Below are 17500 nucleotides of genomic sequence, written 5' to 3' on the forward strand. Positions count from 1 at the left end.
TGTGTGTGTGTGTGTGTGTGTGTGTGTGTGTGTGTGTGTGTGTGTTAGCGGCTGAGCCCACTGGAAGCTGGAAGTCCTCTGAATGAATTCATTATTTATCAGGACTGCCGCTCGTGTTCGAGCCCTCAGCAGTTTTGCAAGCAGGAGACATTTAATGCTGTCCGCCTCAGCAGTTCTACACACACACACACACACACACACACACACACACACACACACACACACACACACACACGCACGAGGGGTGGAGCTCCGTGTCAGACGCTCAGAGTGAGTGCGGAGTGAGCGCCACTGGAGGGGTGTGGGGGCAGATGGAGGGGCAGTTGTAGACATGAGGGGGGCAGGAGGGGAGATGTTCTCTCTAATGGAAAATGACAAGGTTACTGAATGGAAAAGCTGAATCCTATTTTGATTGATGTGTGTGTTTGCTGACTCCTCCTACTGCCGCCCTGCCCTGCCCAGCCCCGCCCTTCTCAACCCCCTTCCCTCGTCATCCCTAAAGAAAAGAAAGGAGTTGAATCTCTGATTTCAAGCCCTATTGAGTGAGAGCTCAGACATACAGTAGGGTCTCAGTCTACCCCAACCACCCCCTCTACCCCCAACTTATGAACATTGACCCTGACCTTTTGACATTAGCATTTCTACTGTGTGTCCTTGTGTCCATCATGTCTGTCTCTCAAGCCTGTCTGCTGTCATGCTGCCCGGGTCCTGTCTGTCCTGCCTCGTGTCCTGTCTCTCTGTTTTTCTGTCTGCCTGTCTGTCTGTCCTCAGAACTAGGCCTTACTCCTCAAACTACACACCTGTAATCCTCCCTCCCTCCCTCCCTTTCTCTCTCTCTCTCACTGACTCGCTGAGTTTTTGAGGCTTGCATGGTTACCATGGTTACGTGGTAGTCTTCATCTACTCTTCCATCCTACCCCTCTAGTCTCCACCTTCCAACCCCATGACCCGTCTAGTCTCCGCCTCCCAAACCCATGACCTCCCTAGTCTCCGCCTCCCAACCCCATGACCCTGCCAGCACTCACTAGTGCTCAGGTTGCCTTGGCAATTCTTGGGGGAACCAAACTCGTGAAAATGATTCTCTCCAGTCTAACACTGGTGGTCAGTGATGTATGATGTAGTTGATGGGATGAGGGTGCTTTCTTTGATTCATTTTGTAGTGTGTCCCTCTCTGACTGCATTCAGTCCAAGGCTGAGGCTGCCTATGGTACGTTAATGCTAATCATGTGGAGCCCAGCCAGTCTCTACGCATGAGGTTACTCATCTAACCTCTCAATGAGATAAATGGTAAACTGGTGCTGAAGCTCATTCTCTTACTAGTGGTCAGTAAAACATGGAAACTAAATTAAAAACCCTTGTCATGAAAACAAAACCTGCACTTAGAAAGCTAAAAATCTTAACACCATATGTAGAAACTATAACTTTACCACAAACCATAAATAAAAGCAACATGACCAAGAATGGAAGAGCCACAATCAGTTGAGTCCTACCCACTCTATCCTCCTCACAGCCCCATTGGTCCTCAGGCCTGTCCATCACATCTCCAACCAATCACATGCTGTGCCTAAGAGATGCAGCATCTCTTGAGCTCGTTGCCATGGTAGACCAGCATCTCATGTGTTGTTCCTCGACCTGCTGTGTAGGTGCTTGTGTTTGTTTACCTGTTTATTATTTTTGTACTTTAATGGGAACCTAGCGTGATAGTCGCTCATGCTAGCTGTCCAGCAGCCGGCGGGACACGAGTGTTCATTGGATGTATTCTAATTGTTTTGTGTTGGTTTTGTACCACGGGCTGCGATGTGACAGTGTGCTCCAGCCTCATTCGGTCACACTGGCTGGAGAACAAGAACTAGATTAGCTTTTACACCACTGAAGTGGGTCCCCCCCTCCTCCCCCCCCCCACTCTCCCTTATCTTCCTAACTGTCACTCTCTTGTGCGCACCCCCCTCCCCCTCTCTCTCTCTATCACTCTGTCTCCTTTTTATATTTCTCTTTTTCTCTCCAATCGCCTTTGTCTGGGCATGCGAGCGAGCCTAAGTTATATTCCTCTATGCATTTTCTACCAGTCAGACCTCTGGTGCCCCTTCTTCTCATTTATTTATTTATTTCAACCTATTATGCATGATGTCTGTGACAATGATAGCTGCATCTATCAATGGAACGGTGTCAGATCTTAAAAAGGCTTTGTCCAGTTGATCTACCCTGACGCACAAAAATCTCATTAAGGTTTCTCATCTTCAGCCGACAGCAGCCAGGCAGCTTTTAGTTCTCTTTGGCGCGCAGAGGAGAGAGCGGCCGCAGCTTTGAATCAGAAGGGATTAGCCAGAGGAGAAGAGACTGCAGGGCTGACCTCAGCGTTTCTCAGCGCCTCTCGGTGCACAGGCTCAGGAGCTCCGCATGACCTGCTCCTGCCTCACCTGACAGAGCAGAATGTTCTAGAGGTCCAGAGTTCTACTGTTCAAGAAATCTAGAGTTCTTCTAGTGTTCTAGAGACCTAACGATCTAGAGATTTGAAGTTCTATTCTCTTTTAGTTGGGTGTTATGGAGGAGAGAGAGGGGGCGGGGGGGGGGGGAGTAGACCAGGTGATAAGATGAGAAACTCCTAATAGATTTTTGTGAAAATAACTGTGCTGTGATGGGTCCAATCTTGGTCAATGGAACCTTGTTGCTATGACCTGTTGCTTTAATGTGAATCTATATTGTTGGTGAAGCAGTTATGTTAGTCTTAGTTCATTATCATGGTTTTGGGTTTGTTTGTCCCTCTCTGAAGAGAAAACCCTTTAGATTTATGTTTGTCTTTCTGTTTTTGGTGTCATTTACCATCTGTTGTCCTTTCTTTAAACTATGCTGCGGTTCTAAAGAGAAGGGCCCATTTTCATCGGCCTGTCTGTCACCTCTCTCTGTCTCTGCTTCCCCCCCCTCTCCCCTCCCTCCCCCCCCCTAGTCCGCCGCGTCCCCCCGCGCTTCTCCATTTTCCCCACCAACCACGAGATCATGCCGGGCGGCAGCGTGAACATCACGTGTGTGGCGGTGGGCTCGCCCATGCCCTACGTCAAGTGGATGCTGAACTCCGAGGACCTGACGCCCGAGGACGAGATGCCCGTGGGCCGCAACGTGCTGGCGCTGGACGGCATCCACGAGTCGGCCAACTACACCTGCGTGGCCATGAGCAGTCTGGGCATCATCGAGGCCGTGTCTCAGATCACCGTCAAGTGTAAGGACGGCCTCACACACACACACACATGCAACTAGTCCCCTAGGAAAAGGTCGCCTTCATCCAAATTGTCCATAAAAGAGTTTGTCAGTTATGTGGAATCCATTCAAAATGGTACATTTGTGTTCCCTCTTTTTGTACCTTTTGTTCTCATCCTCTCGCCCTCCAGCCCTGCCCAAACCCCCTGGCACCCCCATGGTAACCGAAACCACGGCGACCAGCATCACCATCACTTGGGACAGCGGCAACCCTGACCCGGTGCTCCACTACATCATCCAGTACCGCGGCAAGACGGTCGACAGCAAGTACGAGACCATGGACGGCATCACCACCACGCGCTACAGCATCGGCGGCCTCTCGCCCAACACCGACTACGAGATCCGCGTCTCCGCCTTCAACACCATCGGCCAGGGCCCGCCAAGTGAGCCGGTGGAGGCGCGCACGGGCGAGCAGGCCCCCGCCAGCCCCCCCAGGAGCGTGCAGGCGCGCATCATCTCCGCTAACACCGTGGTGGTGCGCTGGGACGAGCCCGAGGAGCCCAACGGCCAGATCAAGGGCTACCGCGTCTACTACACCATGGACGACAGCCAGCCGCTCAGCCAGTGGCAGATCCACAACGTGCAGGACAGCGTCCTCACCACCATCCAGAGCCTGGTCTCCAGCGAGACCTACACCATCCGCGTCCTGGCGTTCACCTCCGTAGGAGACGGGCCGCCCTCAGACCCCATACAGGTCAAAATGGTCCTGGGGGGTGAGTGTGTTTTCTCTCACTGCTTCTCTCACACACACACACACTCACACACACACACACACACACACACATAAACATTCTCAAATATACTCTTTCACACAGACACTCACCTTCACACACACACTTTCATATAAACACACACAGAAGCACACATAAACTCACAAACACACCAGCCAGCCTGAGAAGTCCCAGTTGGGGGCGGTGTCTGACGTGTGTATGTGCGTGCGTGTGCGCGTGGGTGTGTGTGCGTGTGCGTGTGTGTTAGTGTGTGTAAGTGCTTTGATGTGTGCAATAATAATCACTGCTGTAATCCTGTTGATGCGTTTTCATCCTGCAGTTCCTGGCCAGCCGGAGAAGTTCCAGGTGGGGGCGGTGTCTGACACCAGTATCGAGCTCACCTGGGAGACCGCAGGGAACCTGAACTATGAGCTCCGCTATAGAGAAGGAGCCAAAGGCAGCGAGGTGGGACTGCACACACACACACAGACGCACACACACACACACACACACACACACACACACACACACACACACGCACATACAACACACACACACAACACACACACACACACAACACAACACACATACCCACATATACACCAGAGGCCACACACAAGGTGATGAAAGGAAGTGGAAACAACAGAGACCTCCAGCTTTGGTGCAGTCATCTCTCTCTTTCTCTCTCTCTTACACACACACACACAGCTTCAGTATTCTCCTGTATCCCATGGCCTCCTAATGTGAAGTATCTGTCTCACACACAGGTGACTAAAAAGTTCGGGGCCTCGTCCTCGTACGTGGTGGAGGGGCTGAAGCCCAACACTGAGTACCTCTTCTCTCTGGCAGCCATCTCCAAATCGGGCATCGGTGCCTTCACCAGTGAGATCTCCCAGAAGACCTCCCAAGCCAGTAAGTACCACTTCCCTTCTCCGCGCCCACTCCCTCTCACAGGGTCCAGGGCTTTGTGTGTGTGTGAGAGAGAGAGTGTATGTTTATTTCTCCAAAGCCAAGAACATCTAGATATAAATTGTTTGTGTGTGTGTGTGTGTGTGTGTGTGTGTGTGTGTTTCCCCTGGGTGGTCTGCAGAAGTAAATGCATTTTGAGGACACGAACTCTGTGTGACTGGTGTGTGTGTGTGTGTGCTGGGGGGGGGGGGTGGTATGTTTCTCTCCCCCCTCCCTCACCAGAACAGAAGCAGTGTGTCTGCAGTTGTGGAGAGAGGACAGGGAGTTTCAGGCTCCTGCTAAGGCCAGGACTAGAGGCCAAGCATCTCTTCCTCTTCAACCACAGCTGGACAGACACAAACACACACACACTCACACTCACAACTGTTAACAACAAACTCTTTCCTCTTTCCCAGAGATTTCTGGGGGTTTTCTCCTGCTGTTGGATGCCATGTGGAGTGTTTCTTGATGTGGGGTGTGTTTCGCATGTGTGTGTGGGGACTTTGAGACGCAGTGTGTTCTGGATGTTAACGAATGATGTTTGTTTTCTCTAGCGTGACCCCAGCGGTCAGGAGGCCCACAGCACAGCTCCGCAGCACGCAAAAGTTGTCAATGTGTCAATGTGATCTCACACAGTGGCTAATGCCGGGCCGGAACCCAGCCCACAGAACCGGGTCAGTAGCAGGCTGCCGCTGTGTGTGGGTCCGTGTTCGGGAGATATGGTTGGCTGATTGTCACCTCACCAACCTGCCAGTTAGGCTTTCCTTTTCATTGCCTGCAAACTCCTCTTCTTGTCCTGGTTGTTCCGTGTGAGTGGACTGTGCTCTGCTCCAGGGGTCAAGCCAGGGGTCAAGCCAGAGCGAGTCGCAGTGAGAGGATTACAGCGTGGTTCTTTTGTAGCTTCTTTATCTTTTTCCTCATCTTCGTTTGAATATTTTCTCTCCCTTTGGTCCATATCACTCGTTCATCCATCAGCAACAAGTGTCTCGCGTCCCTCTCTCTCTCTCTCTCTCTCCCCTCTCTCTTCCCCCTTGCCAAGAAGCCACACAGATGATGTCACTGATGATGTCACTGGCTCTGGTGACTGCCATGGCTTTCCCCTCTGCTGCCCTCCGAGCTGGTAGCTAGAGACTGAGGACCACAAACACACACACATACAGAAACACATATAAACACACACACACACACTCACTTACACATACATAGAGACATATCCGTGGCTGCGCGCTCTCACGTTCACTCAAGAGTTGGGCAGGATCTGAATTATTTACACCCCCAGCCCCCCCTCACCCAAAAATAAACCTCACCAAGGTGACATCATGATTCGGATGAGGTGCCAGTTGGGTTTATAAAATATTTAGAGCATGTGGCAGAGAGGATGAGTGTGCAAACACACACACACACACACACACACACACACACACACACACAAACAAACATACAAAATCATTCATACACAAGCATACGTACACAGTAAAACACACACACAAAAGCATACATACACAGTAAAACACACACACACACAGACTCCCAGCCTAATTCAGGTCCGCAGCCAGCTCAGCAGTTTGAGGCATCCCTGCTATCGGCCTTTAAACATGCAGCTCTTCATCCTGCCTCTGGACTGCTCTCTTAGTAGACCACATCTCACCTCTCACACACACACACACACACACACACACACACACACAGGGGTGAGGTCCTCGGGGGTGTATAGGGAGTGTGTGTGACATGAGGGTGACCATCTGAAGGAAAGCCATGGCAGTCAAATGACACTTTCTTTACACACTTTGCTTTACTTTACACACATTTCCACTTTCTTTACTTTACTTTACATTTCCTCTTTTGGCTTTTATTTTATGGTTTAGACAGTAGCACTGTGGGTCACATGATCACATTCTCTGGGAGTTTTGCTTTTGGTGTAAGTGTGGGTGTGTGTGTGTGTGTGTGTGTGTGTGTGTGTGTGTGTGTTTGTGTGTTTGCTCGTCACTTACCTCTCTGAAAGAAAGAGCAACTGCTGCATGTTCCCCTCCACCCCTCAACCCCACCCCCACCTGTTGCCAACCCTTCAGTTACCCCTTGGGGGCAATGTGGAGAACCTGTCACTGCATCCCAGTCACTGGCCAAGCCGGGCATGAGCCTTCATAATGTTTCTGCCACATCTTTTTGTATGTATATATATATATATATATATATACAGTATATGTGTGTGTGTGTGTGTGTGTGTGTGTGTGTGTGTGTGTGTGTGTGTGTGTGTGTGTGTGTCTGAGTCCTTTTATGTATATTGGTGTTGCATTATTGTTTTCTTGGTAAACTGCAAGCAGGTTGGATTGGATACACTTCTTGTTCGTCCTTTCTCTCTCTCTCTTTCTCTCTCTCTCTTGCTCACATGTACTTGTTTTCCTTGTTAGTTTTAGCAAACACCCCCTTGTCTCCTTTCTGTTTGGTTATACGTTGTTATTATTTTAAAAGTGAAAGTGATTTTCTGGTGTGGTTTGGGAGGAGCAAGCCGTATTGCTCTCCGCTCCTGCCAAAGTGTTCGTCTTCTTTTGACAAGACAGTCAGAGATGCAGTGTTACTTAGCGTTAGCATTAGCGCGTATCTCAGTTACGCTGAGAAGCCTGTGTTACTTAGCGTTAGCATTATCGCATACCTCCATTACACTGAGAAGCCTGTGTTAGTTAGTGTTAGCATTAGCGCATTACTATGTTACACTGAGAATCCTGTGTGTGGCCCCCCTGCTGAGCCGAAGGCATTGTTTGGGTGTTTTTCCATCTGCGATTTTTGATTTCCAATTTTAATTTCCATTAAAAGTTGAACGGCGCCAAACTGCGGCACACCGCATCGCGTTTGTGGACCCTACTCCTGAGCAGGGCCAAACTGCAATAGGGCCACCTCAAAGATACTATCTCTTTTGTGATTGGGCCAGTCAACTTTCCGTGCCCGCCATAGTGTATCTGTATTTTTGTATATCAAGACATGTATGAAGCAGATCTGTAATCTGTATAGTGAATTTGAATAGTAATTATAACAACGATAGTAAATGGTAAACTTTGTACCACAGTTTAGACATTGAATTAAGAAAATAAACATATTCTCTCAATGTCACACGTGGTACAAACTCGATAAATTCCATTGTTAAATACCATTTTTATCTGAAGAACTAGCAAGCTAGCAAGCTAACCCTAACACAAATTAGAAACAGCTAACATTAATGCGAGCATGGATACCCCCAAGCGAGTAGACCCTAATATATGGAAATCCAAATCCAGTGCTTGGTTGACAGGCAAAGCTGACTGAAGCCACGCAGAGCAAAGCTATTTGCATGGAAAAACGGCTTAAGTGGCGCTCTTTCTCCCACTCTCTGCTGTTAGAGAGAGTCTGAGCGCTGCAGTCCTTCGACCAGTAGAGGGCAGTCACACCGGGCCCGTCTTCAGGAGTAACAGATAGACAGATGACAGTAGTCAGGCAGAAATAATATAGCCCATCTAAACCCAACACACGCACAACCATGCACACACACACACACAAACATACACACATGCACAAACATGCACACACACTCTTCCGCACTAATGCAACGTTTACTAACAGATTGTCATGTGGACGCGTGGAAGGTAAGTGTGTCATGCTTTTGAGAAGTCCAATCTGCCTGGCTTGAAGTGATGCTAATTGCTCTGAAATATATGAATCTGACACAGTGCGTTAGCCTAGCTAACATTACACACTGATGCTTATGGCTCTGAAATATATGAATCTATCTGACACAGTGCGTTAACCTAGCTAACATTACACGCTTATGCTAATGAATTTGAAGTATATTAATCTATCTGACACAATGCGTTAGCTTAGCCTAGCTGACATTACACGCTGATGCTAATGGCTCTGAAATATATTAATCTATCACAGACACAGTGCGTTAGCCTATCCTAATTAACATTACACTGTAATGTAAACAAGCTGCTGTAACTTCATGCACTAAATAATTGCTCTAACATAGAACCCTTATGTAAGACTTATGTAAGATGCTAACCTAACACACCACTCTTACATGCCACTGCGACACAGCATTGCATTCTACTCAGATTACATTATGCTCAGATATATACCATATACACCAAACACACTTTTTTACAGTCTTTTTTGTTTTTTTACAGCCCCATATACTTAGCCAACAGCTGTTATCTCTCACACACACCAATGTGTGTGTGTGTGTGTGCAGCGTCCACACCTTCTGCTCCCCTCAGCTTTGAATCCAATTACCCCTGCAAGTGTTGTCAGGCGTCCTCATTAAACACACACACACTCACACACACACACACACTTTCTGCATATAATGAATCCATGATGTTTATGTTTGGTCCACCTGTGGGTAGTCCCCGGGTACTCTTGTTTGAGCAGTGATGGGACGCAGTAAGAAACCATAGCAACTCATCATGGCAGCAAAAACACACAGAGTGCCCCTCACACATTCCAACACACACCACACACACATCCCTCGCTACCAACACACACCAAGTTAGAGCCTTTCGCCTCACACTCAGCCAAACAGACAGAGCCTTCCTCACACTCACACACATACACACACACACACACACACACCAGCACGTAGCTAGAGCCTCACACACACACACTCACACACACACACCAGCACGTAGGTACAGCCTCACACACACACACACACATAGTGAGCCATTACCCGCTGCTCCCGGCAGGCTGGACTCCTCGCTCCGTCTGAAAGGCAGAGCTGCTGTGTCTGTGGTGTTTCTCTTGGTTTCCTGTCAGCCTCTTACAACAGGGGCAATGTCTGCAGGCTTCTGAGTTTCTGTGTGCAGTCAGTCCAGTCCAGTCCAGTCCAGTTCAGTCAGCCAGCTAAGCCAGTTCATGGTGGGGGGGGGGCCATCCTACCCATCACAGACCGGTGCCCCTCACCCTCGCTTGCAGGGTGGGGTGCAACGGAGCATTCTCTTACCCTCTAAACCTACCCTCATCCCTCCAACCCCACAAAACACCTGTAGCGCTATAACACCCGTGACGCAGCCCCTGAAAGCGCCTCACAGATAAGCTGTGTGAGCTCGGTTCCTTTTGACCAGAGGGTGTAGCCGTAGTGATGTCGTAGCATCCTGCAGGGTGGAGGAAGAGGGGTGGAGAAACAGACGCTCCGTTGCCGGGCATGTCGGTGGGTGGCGACGGTCGCCCCTGGAAGCAGGGCACTCTGGAATACCGCTGAGCCCCGGGCCAGTTGGTTCGGATCAGCGCCGGCCCTGTTCTGATGTGGGTCACGAGGGTCCACACACACACACACACACACACAGCACCCTGGGAACCCATGCCAGTCACACACACCCAGGCAGAGGCGTCCCTCTGCAGGGTAGCAGGGTTAGACTGGGGACCCAGGATCAACACTAGGGCCTGGAGAGATCCCACCATAGGAGAATCCCAATGTTCATACACCCACACACACACGCACACACACTCATAATCTAATGTTTATGTAATGGCACACTGCTGACACTTGCACACCTTATTTATGTTATATTCATGGAATAACAGGGACGTTTTGCGTGTTTTACATCACACAACCAACCACGCTCACCTAATTGAAGCCACGCGTTAAGTGTGTTAAGTGCCTTTCTCAAACACACACAGCTGTACTGCTTTTTCACCCCCGCTAAATCCCCTGGCAGCCTAATTGCTGTAGTTTTTTTAGATTTTAGGTGTAGCACTGTGCGTGTGTGAGAGCTGCCATTTGGCAGAACCACTGATTCATTCCTTAATTATGACAAATTGTGCCTAGTGTCACACTGACAACGAAAGGCTCTACTGAAACGCACACACACACACACACACTGGTGTTGCAGAGATGTGACATTTTTATCATGGGCATAAAAGTCTTCTGGTCCTTCCATCTTGAACGGCTGCTCTCAGTATGTCAAAGCCATTCAGCTTTCAGCGAGACGAGGTGAGATTATATGAGACGATAGCGTCTCCTCACCTAGACACACACAAAGAGAAAACACACACACACACACACACACACACTACACAGCTGAAGAGCAGGCCACTCTCTGCCTCTCCAGCAGTCATCACCCACCACAGTGACAGGCATCCATAATCTGGCCTCTTCAGATGGAACTTCATGGCGGAGACAGTCTCTTTGCCTGGGCTCCTCCAGCCCTGTCTGCCTGCCTGCCTGCCTGCCTGCCTGCCTGCCTGTCTGGCTGCCTGCGTGGACAATCAATCCTGACATTTAAAGTCTGCAGTGGTATTTCAGCTACATGGAGCCAAGGCTGCTAAAACCATGAGTAAATAAGCCCACAAGGTAAAATAGAGTAGTGTAAGAGATGGAGAGAGAACACACACAGACACACACACACATCTGAGCGGGCGTGCTAAGGATGTGCTAAGTGTAATATTAATTAGTTTGCCCCCCCCATGTTAGACATTTATTTTACACATGAGCCACTCGGGCCAGTCCAAGCCTCACACTGAAACCATAATTATAGACGGGATTCCTCTGTGGATGAGACTCTCTCTCTCACACACACACACACACACACACACACACACCTGTGCTGTGGACCCTGGTGGCCCCATACGGAGAGTCTAGTGCAGTCCTGTCAGAAGCACAGGGCCAGCTCTCTCCCTCTGGTCACCCACACACCAACATCCTCCTCCAGGATTGGCTGGGATTGGCCCGAAGGCTGATTCTAATTGGATGAGAAGTTTAGAGATGTCTTGTGATCTCCCAGACAGAGGGAGAGAGCTGTGACCCACCAATGCTGAGAGCTTGTGCTTGAGCTCTCTCAGTTGGGTGCTCGCGGTAAGAAAGTCTGTGAAAGTTAGTGTGTGAAGGAAGCAAGGTACGTATGATGACGACTACGACTCACGATGATCATGTTTGTCATTATTTCTTGATCTTCGAAAGCGCCATTATTTGTCTGTTTTTCCATGTTTCTCAGTTGACGTGTTTTTGGATTCTAATGTTCCTTTGCATTTTTTGAGTCTGGTTTCCAGATGCCTTTGTGTTGCTCCAGCCCCATTTGTCAGATCAGCTTTGTTTCAGTGCTCACATCCCTCTCCCCCCGAGCTCGTGCAGAGCTCCTCTTGTTGTCTTGCAAATGAGACGTTTTTGGTTCATGTGCTTGTTGATTGGCTTTTAATTTGGTGTGTTTGGTCTCCGTGGAATGCACCCGCCCCCACCCCCCCATCCATCTCGTTTGAACCACAGACAGAGATTAATAGCGACCCTGGCAGCTGCCACAGCTCTGGATATGCCGAAACATTGGTACACGTCTTATAAACCGATTCATTCAAGAATTTTAGGGAGAGAGACAACACACAAGTCAACACACACTCACACACACACTCATACACATACTCACACACACACACACACGCTCACACACAGGAGGGGGGTAGGAGCAGTTTCATTTCCTGTAAAGGGAGAGAATGAAACATTCCCCCCTCCCCACAACACACACTCACACGTACACACACACACACACACACACACACACACACACCCACACATTCACTCATGCACACACAACCCCCATCAAGCACACACACACACACTCACACACACACACATACATATGCACATACACACGCAGCTCTCTTAAAGTCACACTAAAAACGCACTCACACAAGCACATACACATACACAGTCAAACACACACACATACACACACACACACACAAGCACACACACACCCACACACACACACACACACACACACACACACACACACACACACACTTTCCCAATCCTGGCCACCCAGTAGTGGAAGCCCCTCTCCTCCCTCTTCTTCACACATGTGTAACTCCCAATATGCTTTGCAAGAGTGCCCTGCCCTGCAAGAAAAACCTCTAAAGAAGAAAAAGCACAGACCCAAGGCACTCTACTGAATTACTAATAAAACACACTACCTCCCGCCTGTCCCCACCCCCCAGCCACACACACAGCCCCGCCGTCAGAGGGTTTGACTGGAGGCAGTAAAAAAGCACTCAGAGAGAGGCTGCAGCTACTGAGCTTTAAATCAATATCCTGTAGGCCATGCACACGTACACACACACACACACACACACACTCAGACACACACATGCACAGGCACACCCTCACACACGCATGCACACAAGCCCCTCACACACATGCTTGTACACAAACATGCATGCATGTGCACACACACAATTACGAAGGCACGCACACAAATACACACAAATGCACACGCACCCCCACCCCCACACACACACTCACACTCACCCAGGGCAAGACTAGCAGGCTCATTGTCATGCATGAAGCGTTGTCGTTGCTTTGTGTGTCTGTTTATTTCTTTCCATTTGCATTTGCCCTTTGGAGTCTGGTCTCTTTCTGTTCAACTTCTGTTTTGTTTTATCTTCCATGTTGGTGTTGCCTGATGCTTTGTGTTACATATTGCTTGGTTTTTGGTTCCTTTTTCCCTTTTATCATTTTGTTTTTCTCTCCCATCTTTTTGTTTTTTTGTTACCCCCTTCCCTCCTGCCCCCGCCCCCCCCTACTCCTCCCCCCCTCCCCTCCCCCCACCAGAGCCCTCTGCCCCCCCTCAAGACGTGAAGTGCTCCGGCGCCAGCTCCACCTCCCTGCTGGTAAGTTGGCTGCCCCCGTCGGCGGAGAGCCAGAACGGCGAGCTGACGGGGTACGTAGTGAGCCACCAGGTGGAGGGAGCGGAGGTGGGCGCGGGGGAGCTGAGGGTGCCTGATGCGCCCCCTAGTGCCCAGCAGCTGGTCCTGCAGGGCTTGGAGAAGTGGACCCAGTACAGCGTGAGCGTGGCCGCCTCCACTTCCAAGGGCCGCGGGCCCTACAGCGACCCGCTCGTCTGCCGCACCGACGAGGATGGTACGGACACACACACACACACACACACACACACACACACAGTACACAGCAGTGACTCAACTCATCACAGCTGTGTGTGCAGTGGATAAGGCTTCTCAGTGCACTTGTTCCTTGCTTTTTGGAAATGTTTGCATGAGCATGTCATCACGGCGGTATTACCATGGCAACAGATAGTTGCAGTTACTCATTTTCCATATATACTGTGAATGTACTATACGCCTGTACATTTAAAAATACATGGACATATATATTTTAGAGTATCTTTTATACTCTACAGATATCTTTTGTATTCCTCATAATCTCATATGCATGATGACATGGTGATGATGAGTTTGCTATCAGTTCTGTAATATTCATAACTTGATGAATATTAAGCCTGACAGAGATGAAGCAGATAGAGATATAAATGTTTAAGATAGATAGATAGATAGATAGATAGATAGATGGATACTTTATTAATCCCGAGGGAAATTTAAGAGAGATCCAAGACTGTTCTGTCTGTTAGAGCACAGTGTATGAGTGTGTGTGAGAGTGTGAGAGAGAGAGAGAGAGACATCTCTCCATTAAATCTGACACATGAACCATAACCCTGGTCATTGTGATCTTTTATGTTTCCAAATCTCTCGTCTACCTCTTATTCTCCCTCCTCCTCCTCCTCTTTCTCTCTCTCTTAACTATTTCTTTCTCCTTCTATCTATCTATCTTTTCTCTCCCTCTCATCTGTCTCTCTCTCTCTCCCCTTCTTTTCCCTCTCTCTCACTCTATCCCTCTCTTCCCCCTGCTGATGGATAGCTCAGTGCAGAGACAAGCTGCTAATCAATATAGAACACAGTGAGCTTTGCCCTCCGCTCTCCATCCCAGCTTCCCCCAGACTGACAGTATGCTTCTGCCCAGTGATGGATGTGTCTGTGTGTGTGTGTGTGTGTGTGTGTGTGTGTGTGTGTGTGTCTGTGTGTGCGTGTGTGTGTATGTACGTGTGTGTGTGTGTGTGCATGTGTGTGTGTGTGTGGGGAGGCAGTTGTATGTGTGAGCCCGGGTGAGAGTGGGGGCACTTCTCTGGGGAGCTCAGCTTTATGTCCCCTTTGCTTGGAACCCCGGGACTGTCTAGCGCGTGCGTGCGTGTGTGCGTGTGTGCGTGCGTGCGTGCGTGCGTGCGTGCGTGCGTGCGTGCGTGCGTGTGTGTGTGTGTGTGTGTGTGCTCAGTCCTTTCTCTACCCCTCAGTGCCCTTTGATGGCTGTTGTCATGGCCACAGTGCTTATCCATACTACCACACAGCTCTGATGAATACACTAGTAGAGTCGACCAATCTTAGAGGATACTAGCAGTAGAGGATACTAGCAGTAGAGGATACTAGCAGTATAGAATACTAGCAGTAGAGGATACTAGCAGTAGAGGATACTAGCAGTAGAGGATACTAGCAGTATAGAATACTAGCAGTAGAGGATACTAGCAGTAGAGGATACTAGCAGTATAGAATACTAGCAGTAGAGCGGTCTTAGAGGTTTTTCTACCCAGTACTACTGATTCCTATGACAACGGACTAATCTTAAACTCATCTCTGTTACTATGTAGGCAAAAACTATTACAAAATGATTTGAACTGATTATTGATTCAGACCTGCTGAGATACCAGCTGCTCAGCTATCCCTGATCTGGTGCTTGGTTGGTAGCTTAGTGTCGTAATTTGGAGTGTGCCTGAGTACTGACCTCTGACCCCCACCCCCTTAGTGCCCGGCGGCCCCCCTCGTCGTGCGGAGGTGGAGGTGTTGAACTCCACGGCGATTAAGGTGACGTGGCGCTCGCTGCAGCCGGGGCGGCAGCACGGCCAGATCCGCGGCTACCAGGTGCACTACGTGCGCATGGAGAACGGAGAGTCACGCGGCCTGCCACTCATCAAGGACGTCATGCTCGCCGACGCACAGGTAAACACACACACACACACACACACACACACACACACATGCAGACAAACACACATACTCATACACACACCCACACATGTGCAGACCAACAAATCTCCTACAAATAGCAGTCCTCCTCCAGCTAAATCTCTCTCTCACACAAACACAAACACACACACACACACACACACACAGACACACACACACACACACACACACACACACACACAGGAGCACACCTTTGTCTGCCGTCTGTGGACCACAGACAGCTTATTTTGGGTGTAATGGTCACAGAGGCCCTGTCCTTCAGTGTCCATCCCTCTCTTCCTGTCCTTCCTTCCTCTCTCCCTGTCCTTCATCATTCATCCCCCTCTTCCTGTCCTTTATCATTCATCCCTCTCTTCCTGTCCCTGTTGGCTCATGCGTTTGTCCCTCTGTTGTTTAGTTTGCACCACTTTCTTTTTGTCCTTCTTCCATCCCTCTCTCCTTATCCTTCTCTCTCATCCCCCTTTTCTGTGTTTGATTCCATCCCTCTCCTCATCCTTCTCTCTCCATCCCCCTTTTCTGTGTTTGATTCCATCCCTCTCTCCATCCCCCTTTTTTCTGTGTTTGATTCCATTCCTCTCGCTCCCATTCACTCTGAGGCTGATTGTAGTTCTGCCCCCATACACAAAGCGCTGTGTGTGTGTGTGTGTGTGTGTGTGTGTGTGTGTGTGTGTGTGTGTGTGTGTGTGTGTGTGTGTCATAAGAGAACAGATCGATAGGGTCTGTTGAGGAGGGCAGGAGAATGCAGGAGGAATTAAAATGCACAGGAACACAATGGGGGATTTATAAAGCTGTCTGCTGTCGAAACAACACACACAAATCTCCTTTCTCTCTGAACTGCCATTGCCATGGCTCCCAGCCCTCACAGCCAATCACAGGCTGGGAAAAGTAGCAGCATGTGTTCCATATCCTCCCGACAGGAGCGGATCCAGACACACACACACACACACACACACACACACACACACACACACACAGACACACACACACACACACACACACGTTACCTCGGGTGCACTGTGCCGTGGCAGTGTTTGTACTGGCAGCAGTTCCTCCTCCTGCAGAGGTTTATAAACCCTCCTTGCCCTGTAGCACACACACACGCACGCACACACATACACACACACACACACACACACAAGAGGAATGAAACAGGAGTTCACACTCCTCACTGACTACCAACTCTCCCCCATAATATGGACTCAAACAGGAACATGGTGAGCTATTTATAAACAGGAACCTCACCCCTATCTCCTCCTCCCACCCCCATCCCTCCTTCCGACAGCTTTCACTCCTTCTCACTCTCTGATTTCCCCCCCTCTTTCTCTCTCTCTCTCTCTCTCTCTCTCTCTTCCTCTTTCTCTTTCTGATCGCTCTCTCCCTCCCTCGCTTGCTCTCCTTGCGTGGGGAGCGCAGTGGGAAACCGACGAGTCGGTCGACTACGTGAGTATGGCATCCCTGTGTGCCCGCGTGCCTCGTCTGCCCCCCTCATGCCCCTGGGGGCACTGCATCACCCAGCTGCTGTGCATCCCCAGACACCCCATATATGTTTCCAGCTTCTCACATGCCAACGGCCAGGATTAGCATTAGCTTTGCTGCTGGCATTTGCGTTATCGTTAGCATTATCCCTACCATTAGCACTGTTAGCTAAATTAAATGTTTAGCCAAAGTCACTTTGGATAATGCTGCTGAATACTTTAACTTTAGCTAAGTTATCGCTGGCATTAGCATTGCTACTAGCGTTAGTATGACTGCTAACATTAGCATTA

At 49.4% G+C, this 17500-nt stretch overlaps 1 protein-coding gene across 5 annotated transcripts in view; it reads left to right on the forward strand.

Annotated features, from left to right (window-relative positions):
* ptprsa (protein tyrosine phosphatase receptor type Sa) overlaps positions 1–17500 on the forward strand; it is a 218320-nt gene that overhangs the window by 151824 nt on the left and 48996 nt on the right. For all 5 annotated transcript variants that reach the window (XM_042708883.1, XM_042708884.1, XM_042708885.1 and 2 more), the window contains exons 11-17: positions 2945–3214; positions 3384–3965; positions 4303–4427; positions 4730–4874; positions 13477–13785; positions 15514–15707; positions 17148–17174. In XM_042708883.1, the coding sequence (XP_042564817.1) occupies positions 2945–3214; positions 3384–3965; positions 4303–4427; positions 4730–4874; positions 13477–13785; positions 15514–15707; positions 17148–17174 (1652 nt within the window). The remainder of the gene's footprint in view (positions 1–2944; positions 3215–3383; positions 3966–4302; positions 4428–4729; positions 4875–13476; positions 13786–15513; positions 15708–17147; positions 17175–17500) is intronic.

The sequence above is a fragment of the Clupea harengus genome, chromosome 10 (assembly GCF_900700415.2).
Source record: "Clupea harengus chromosome 10, Ch_v2.0.2, whole genome shotgun sequence".
Lineage (NCBI taxonomy): Eukaryota > Metazoa > Chordata > Actinopteri > Clupeiformes > Clupeidae > Clupea > Clupea harengus.